Source organism: Thunnus thynnus, chromosome 10 (genome assembly GCF_963924715.1).
Source record: "Thunnus thynnus chromosome 10, fThuThy2.1, whole genome shotgun sequence".
Classification (NCBI taxonomy): domain Eukaryota; kingdom Metazoa; phylum Chordata; class Actinopteri; order Scombriformes; family Scombridae; genus Thunnus; species Thunnus thynnus.
Window position 1 is genome coordinate 19,390,082 of NC_089526.1, and position 8,054 is coordinate 19,398,135.

At 37.6% G+C, this 8,054-nt stretch overlaps 1 protein-coding gene across 2 annotated transcripts; it reads right to left on the bottom strand.

Annotated features, from left to right (window-relative positions):
* Nucleotides 1-344: 344 nt before the first annotated feature.
* Nucleotides 345-3,500, bottom strand: LOC137191658 (urokinase plasminogen activator surface receptor-like). 2 transcript variants are annotated; one of them, XM_067601949.1, is made up of 5 exons: nt 3,302-3,500; nt 2,883-2,990; nt 2,640-2,786; nt 1,846-1,956; nt 345-1,721 (listed from the first exon to the last, which is right to left on the bottom strand). In XM_067601949.1, exons 1-5 carry the CDS (start codon nt 3,345-3,347, stop codon nt 1,519-1,521), a joined length of 615 nt encoding a protein of 204 aa, XP_067458050.1. In that variant the 5' UTR covers nt 3,348-3,500; the 3' UTR covers nt 345-1,518. The 2 variants fall into 2 exon arrangements, with proteins under 2 accessions (XP_067458050.1, XP_067458049.1); XM_067601948.1 differs by having other exon boundaries at nt 2,883-2,993; nt 3,302-3,496.
* Between the last annotated feature and the right edge of the window lie 4,554 nt (nt 3,501-8,054).

An 8,054-nucleotide genomic window follows, 5' to 3' on the forward strand; every position in this document is an offset into this window, starting at 1 on the left:
AATATCTGAGGACGATCTATAGATGCAGACATCATCAACAGCTATGAAAATTTTGATGGGGGGCTGTCATCTTTTACAAAAACTATGAAAACTAATACAGTACACACTCTCAAATGGGCCAAGATCCTGCCTGCACTAAATGACATTTAACATTAAAAAACAACAACATACATTTCTTCTGAATCATTCTCTGGAATGATCAAATTAAAGCCATCAGTAGGATAGTCCATTCATAATTCTATACATATTTATCCTGTCACTTTGATATTAATGTAATTTTTTGTCATATAATAAATAGACTGTGAATGGACAAAACAAAAAAATCATAATGTCCACAAAAAAGGTACAAAAATTTAAAAAGCATTTATTATAAGCGGTTACATGATAAAAACAAGACCAACACGCATTGACTGCTTACACATGCATCAAGAGCACTTGATTTGTGTCACATTGTTCTCAGAAGCACTTCCTCATTTGTTTCTCATCAAAAAATCTCAATGTTTGATTTAACCTGTTTAGTCAGTTCAGATCCACAGTTGGTCATTGTGTCTCTCATACAAAGCAGATAACATCTAGAACCTATCAGGCATCTCATTTGACACAGTGAATTACAATAGCTATTTCTAGTTGAAAATCTTAAATTTAAATAAATACATTTTTATATAAATTTATATAATATTTTGAAGACTAAACAACAAAGATCACTGAAACACATGTCTGGAGGCTTTTACAAGGGAAAAACCTCTAGTTATGTCTCTATGTCTCTACAACAACCACAGCCTTTATTATCCTAATTCTTGCTTGTGGGCATTTCACCACTGGGTGTTGGCTCAGTTACAATCACTTATTAATCACTCAAGTTCTGACTTAATTTTACCGTGAACACCCTAGACAGTACACACCAAATTGTCTGATCTTGTCAGTCATACTGGTGCATTTATGCAAATATAATTAGGGATCTTAGCAGATTAGCAGTTTGCTCATTATGAATCTTATCCAAATGACCTTCATTCTACCAACTTTGTATCCTTGTTTTATAACACAAAATTGGGAAGTAAATTTTACATTTTAAACTTTTGAATGAGACTGAGAAAGGATTTGGAAAACTCACAACAGAAATACAGCAGAAATCAGAGCAGAAATTAAAGACATTTATTCATTTCTAATTATATAAAAGTTTTAAGGTTGATGATAGCACTCAAAAACACCAAAATTATACATTAACACACTTTCTCCTTGTTTTACTTAAAAAAAAAAACAGAGAGGGCTGTTGCTGACAATTACTCTATGTAAGACAGTTACTAATATCTTTATGGGCATCATGCAAAAAAGGAATCAACCAGTTGGAAACTGTATGAAGCAGGAAACAGAGGAAAAACATAACTTTACTAACTAGTATTGTCATATTTCGCTTGCTATTCTTTCTACTTTCTCACTCATCGGTTGAAAGATAAACAAAGGGGTGTGAGCGACAAGAGGCTATGTGAAGATGAAGAGGAAAACTGAAGAGCGAATCAGTTAAGAGAACAGAACCAAAGAGACCAGCGGGGCCACCAGGAGCAGAAGGCCAGCACTTGTGCTGCTGGCACTGTTGCAGTAATCGCCCAGACAGCAGCTAACTTCTGCTCCAACGGTCCCTGTTATTTGTGCAGCTAATGCATCAGAGCATATGAGCTTGGATGCACAGCCCTTCACGGTTGTCTTTTGGCCTCCTGCATTCACTGAGAGAATGAAGACATAATGTTTGTGAGTGAGCTTCAAGTTAAAAATCAGAACCACATAACATTCCTCAGAGCAGAAGAAATACGTGGGGCAGAGGTAGAGATAATGCTGTAGGCCAATTACCGGATGTTGAGATGCAGTAGTCCTCATTCCCCTCACAGTTTAGAGTTGCAGTGCACGTTTGTCCATTGCAATGATAGCACTTTTTACCATTGGGATTGGATTTACTGGGCTCTGTAACATAGAACAGACATTGTTCACATTGCTTAGGGAGGGTTTTTGTCTAGCAGGCTATTCTGTGGATATTTCTTGATATTACCCTGCAGATTAAAGTGTAAATAAAATCGTACTAACTTAGAGATAAATAAAATGTAGAGATCTGTCATTTGTTTATTGTCTGTCAAGATGTGATCATGAGATCATGACTGGCCCATTGCCAATGCAAAAAACTAGACCTGGAGATAAATACACACCCGCTCTCTTACAGACAGACAGACACACACACACACACAAAACGCTCCACTGTGGCAGTTGGGGGTATCGTGCCCTTAGGCTCCTCTATAGCAGATGGTGATGGAAGGAAAAGTAATTTTCTTTGTCGTGTCTTGGAATTTAAGGCTTGTTCCTCGAACATTGTCTGCTCCAAACCTTTTGTCTCAGGTTTGAATACATGGGACTGGCCTCTAGAGTCCACAATACCTACATTCATATGTCAATATAAACAAAAGAAAATCTGAATTTTATGTTTTAGCCTGAAACAACAGATTCTTTTTAAAATTTCAAACATGAAAAGTTCAACCATTTATTGCGATACCATTTAAAGTTTTTGCTCAGGCAGCTAAATGCCAATTTTCAAACAATGCAGGACTCAGTGCTAAGAAGCAAGTAAATATCAAAAGACAATACAGGTAAGTTACCAGGGACGGGTTCCTTGTTGCAGAGGTCAGTGGTGCAACACTTGCTGGCAATTACAGTTCTGGCCACTCCGAAGTTGACTGACATCTCACCACACTGATCAGCGGTGACACAACTTTTCATTGAGACATCTGACACTTTTTTACCACCTGCAACAAAAAGAGCAGTTTATGTAGACTGAGCCAGCTTGAATCAGTTTTGCAGTATTTTCAGAAATTAAAATAATGTACCACTAAACACCATACCTGCATATGCAAGCATTCTCATTGCACCACACTGCAAGGGGCATTCTTTTGTCTCTGTGCAGCTTCCTGACATTGTCTTTTCACAGTCATAGCACATCAGGGTGTAGGCTGCTAAAATACAAACTCAGATGAGTTTAAAAAAAGAAAAAAAAAACTTCAAACAGTTTTTCTCATCCACAAAGGGTAGACAAAATAATTTCAATGCATTAACTCTGAAGTTACACTGGCAGCACAATTGAAAAGGGGCCGAAACATCTTAGCACAAGCTGTAGGTGAGATGGAACTGAGAGGAATAGCAGTGACCAATGGCAAAATAATATATCAGGTTTGGACACTGCTATTTTTGACACATTTGTACAGGCAAATTTGGCATTTCAAAATGACATAAAGATGAACAAGAGAACAAAATGAAAACTTGCCTTTAGGAAGAAGCACAATCCCAAAGATCAGCGTAAGGAGATGCATTTTGTGATGGTGGGATGCAAATGACTTTTAGTTGTTGTTAGCTGTTATGGCTTTATAGTGTTTCTGAGAAGGAGTGGACTTCATCGCGAAGCCTCCTCCTTCATTCCTCCTCTTCAGTAGTGACAAGATGTGATTCTTAAAAAAAGCCTTGTACATTTACTTGAATGTGGAAATGTATGTGTTTTAGTGCATTTATTTATGTTTTTGTATTCATGTTTTGTAGATTTTAAAGTCATAAAGCCATATAAAGTCTATGGCTACAACAAAGACATAAAAATAGATACAAAAATATAGATACAAAAACTGGTACCTACTGTACAGATAGACCAACTGCAGAACCAATAAAATGCAGAATAAAAGGCATTTACTTTCCATGTTTTACAGCTCCTTTCATGCTGAGCAGCCAGGATCCACCCAGTGTGATTAGCTTTATGCAGTTCAAATCAGCCTTCTGGATGCCTGCACACAAAGCTAAAAGCAACCTATGCACACATACCTAAATGTGTGCACAACCCAGTATGAAGACTCCTTTTCCCCTGAACATTTATTAGTATCACTTCTCATTGACATTCAGCAGTCTGTAAAATCTCAGGCCTCTTTTCTGAATCATCTTATCAATTGAGCTTATTACCATTTTAGGAGCATTTTCAAAATGTTTTATCAAGAGTGCACAGTGGCAGGTACTGGCAGTCTCTCTCTGCAGTATAAATATAGATGCTCAAAACATAACTAAAAAATAGTCACTTCCACTTCTCTACATTGATTGCACAAGGGCATCTCATCAATGTGTACTAAGGCATACCCTGAAAACGCTCAAGGATGTGGGCGGAATTTATCAGACGCCAGTGTAACAACCTCAGCATCTGTGTTATGTGGTCGTACTTCCTTTTACTAGTTAAAACTCTAGCAGCTGCATTTTGTACTTGCTGCAGTCAAGTAGTCTAGCTCAGGGGTTCTCAACCTTTTGTAACTTAAGGCCCACTTCTGATTGTTGAAAAATTGAAAAAAAGGACCACCTTCCTAAATAAATGAAAAAAAATCAAACAAACAAACAAAAAAAACCATAACATGACAAAAAACTGGGCTGTAAATATTCTGTTTACCCTCAGTGAGACACTTGGGTTTGCCTCTGGGAAAAATCAAGATGTGGTGAGAGGCTGACATGCAGAGTAGCATCCAAGTTGCTTTCAGTTTGCTCCTTGCCTTTGATTTTGTGACACTTTGTGTCACAATGGAAAACTCTGACTCACATAAATAGGTGGTGGTGAAAGGCAACAGAAATTTGATTGCCCATTTTGACAGAGAGAGATATTGACTGGCAGCCATTATCCTGAATGAAGCAAGGTCAACTTGTGTGAGCTGAAGCTTCAAGCTGCTGTTTGCAGATAGTTCCATCAATTAATTTTCCAACACAGTGGATAGAGCCATGTCTTCTGAAGCAGAATCCACAGAGAAAGCTAGCTGGCTAACAGTGGCAAAACAAGTTTGTCTCTCCCTAATGATGTGTCGTGTTTGGCGTGGTGATATTAAAATGTAACTGGTCATTTAAATTATGCATTTTGATTTGATGTTTTTATTTATTTAGATATAAAAATGACTGGTTTTATAAACTTTGTAAATTATCAGAAAAAATCATTTTAACCATTTGGCAGTACCACTGCTTCCGCGGCCAACTAGATGGCGCTCAGAGCATTTTCAGCATCCTCCTGGATAATTTTAAATATGCTATCAATGTTGCTCTGGAAAGTGAGGTCAGTGTCCAGGATGACGCCAAGGATTCTGACCTGTGTGACACTTTCCAGAGACATTTGTGACAATTTAAAAGAGGTATCCTGTCTGTTAGCTTTTCCCCCAATAACCAGGATTTCTGTCTTGTCACTGTTTAACTGTAAAAAAGGGCTCAGGTTACCGGGGGACAGGGAAATATATGGCTGCATGTTATCAGCATAATTATTGTAACACACATTGAGTTTCTTGATAAGTTGGCCTAGAGGCAACAAGTACAAACTGAACAATAATGGGCCTAAAATTGACCCTTGGGGAACACCGCCTGAGACAATATATATATGTGTGTATATATATATGTGTGTGTGTGTGTGTGTGTGTGTGTGTGTGTGTGTGTGTAAATATATTTTAAAAAATAGTCATTTGTGTCTCTTCAAATGTAAAGTGATGAACAGTCTGCATAAGACTAAACATAAACTAGAAAATGCAATTTCTGTAGGAATTGCGTGTGGTTGCTGAAAGTGGATTTAGATTGCATAACTGGAAGCTGAACACTATTGAAAAATCTAGCAAGATTGAAATCAGCAATGGGTAAAGTTGAACCTACACTCTCATGTTTTTAAGACAGACATGCTATGCACTGAGCTAACATGTCACACAGCAATGTCAGGCCAGATTCTGGTGTTTACTCTGTCAATTGCATGAAATTGACAAAAAAGCAGTCTCATTAAGCAGATTGACATCACCTGGACTCCTTCATCCTACAACTCTACTGAGTTCTGCCCTAAGCGGGGCTTGAACTCACAGTCTTTGGATCTAAAAGGAGTACAGAAATGACATGACCTTAAATCATTGGACTACTCACACATGCTGTTTAGCACAGGAAAAGATGTATTTAACAAGCATATCAATCCATATTTTAGGTAGTAATGTTAAGGTAAGCTAGAGAGGAATTGAATTCTGGTACAGGATAAAGATGCAAGGCTACTTTGTACATGAGAGCAATATTATGAGGAGCACTGCAGTGAGCAGCTATCGAACACACAACCTTGTCATCTAAGGTGAAGCTGATCATGAGAGCAGTGTTATAAACCACTGAGCCAACAGTCATTCACAAAAACAAGAGGAAAAAATCTCCATTTTGATGAGGAAAATGTGTTTGTCTCAAACCAGAGCTTGAAGCCCAGAGATTTGTACATCATTAGTGAAAGCAAGACTAGTTTAACATGAGAATGAATAATATGTGTAAAAAGTGTTTGAAGGAAGAGAGAATCTGTAAGTTTAAGAAACTGCAGTGAGAGAAAACACACATCCTGCAAACTGTATTGCAGTCAATGAGAACATGACAGCGACTCTCTATCAATTAAGGTTCAGATCTCAAAAACTATAAGTCCTATGTGAAATGTATTTACATTTTGAGAGAGAGGAGGCTTGTGGAAACATACTGATATGTGCGTGAGGAGTTAAAATTGTGGAAGTGACAGCTGTTCAGAAAAAAAATTCTGGTCTAAAATTATCTGTGCTCTCCACTGTGCCTGATCACATGATACACTGGTGAGACCTGACAAAGTCTGCAAAACTTTTGGGCTTAAATTGCTGAAAAACTACAAAACAATCTGATAACTTTGAAAGTTCAAAGTTTTGTGAACATTTTACAGTTTGAATGGCGTCTGTACGATAAGGGACCTCTGAGCAGTAGAGTGTCAAAGTGACCAAGGTTCCAACTCAGTTCGACAGTTCGTCCCATAGACTGCCATTATAAATTTTAATGTTTTAAAAAATTATATAAAATTGCTGAAACACGTTACATTTCAGAAAAATACAAGGCACACATCTGCTGAATGAGTTGCACAGACTGACAGTTGAATGGTTTTTATAGCACAAAGTATGCAGCAGTTGAAACGCGGCAAAAAACGTAGGGAAGACGGAAAAAGAATAAAGAGTGAGAAGAACAATGTTCAAATACACCTTGACAAAAGGGCACTTTGGACATCAGGTGAGTTGCCTGCATAAAAACATATCAGAGAAGAGTACTACTGCACCACCATCTCTTCTATCACACCTAAAACTTAAAATATAAAACCTAACTTTATCTTATCTTATGTTTATTAACATTATCAAGTGGGTTTATTTTCCATCTTATGTACATATACATGTTTTTATATTAGTTTTATGTCTTTTTTGATGTGAAGAACTTGGTGCGTGTAAATTATTTTGTTGTAAAGCACTTTGAGCTGCATTTTTTTTGTATGAAAGGTGCTATACAGATGAAGTTATTATTAGTATTATTAAAAACATTTTTAAAAAAGTTAAATTTCAGTGGTGATACCTGTTAGTGTAAAACTAGCACTAGAGTCCGGCCAAGTTTCAGTTAAAAGCAATATGTCCAGCTTATGATCTGTAATTAGGTCACTAACCAGTGCAGCCTTTCCTGTGAAAGATCTCACATTTAATAAAGCAAATTTTAATGTTGTCTCATTCAGCCCAGTAGCTGAGACTGCAGTCTGTCAGAGAGAGGCGTTAATCTGAGTCAAAGTTTGATGGTTGGCTGACCTGTGTACAGTTTTCTGTATGATAAAATAGGATCACCTACCTTCAACAACTTGAATAGGCATGATGGGATGGTATAGGGATACAGTCTGTGGGTCATTGTGGTGGGGGATATTACTGATGCCACCTATCCTCCAAACACATCATAGAGACTGCAAATGGAGGACAGTGTTTTTGGTGAACAGTCTGGTGCCTCTATCGTTTGGATGGTTATCACTCCTGTACAGGTTCTTTTGGGTCCAGAAATAGTCAAAATTATTAACAAACCCAATTCCAGTGGCAATACAAAAGTTCAATAGCCATTGGTGAGCACTGAAGAGACAACTGAAATTCCCACAACTTTTCCTCTGAGAGGAAATGGGGCCTGAAAGAATACAGAGCTTTCCATGGCTCTGAATACTATCAGTTAGTGTCTCATAGTCTTGTTGGAGC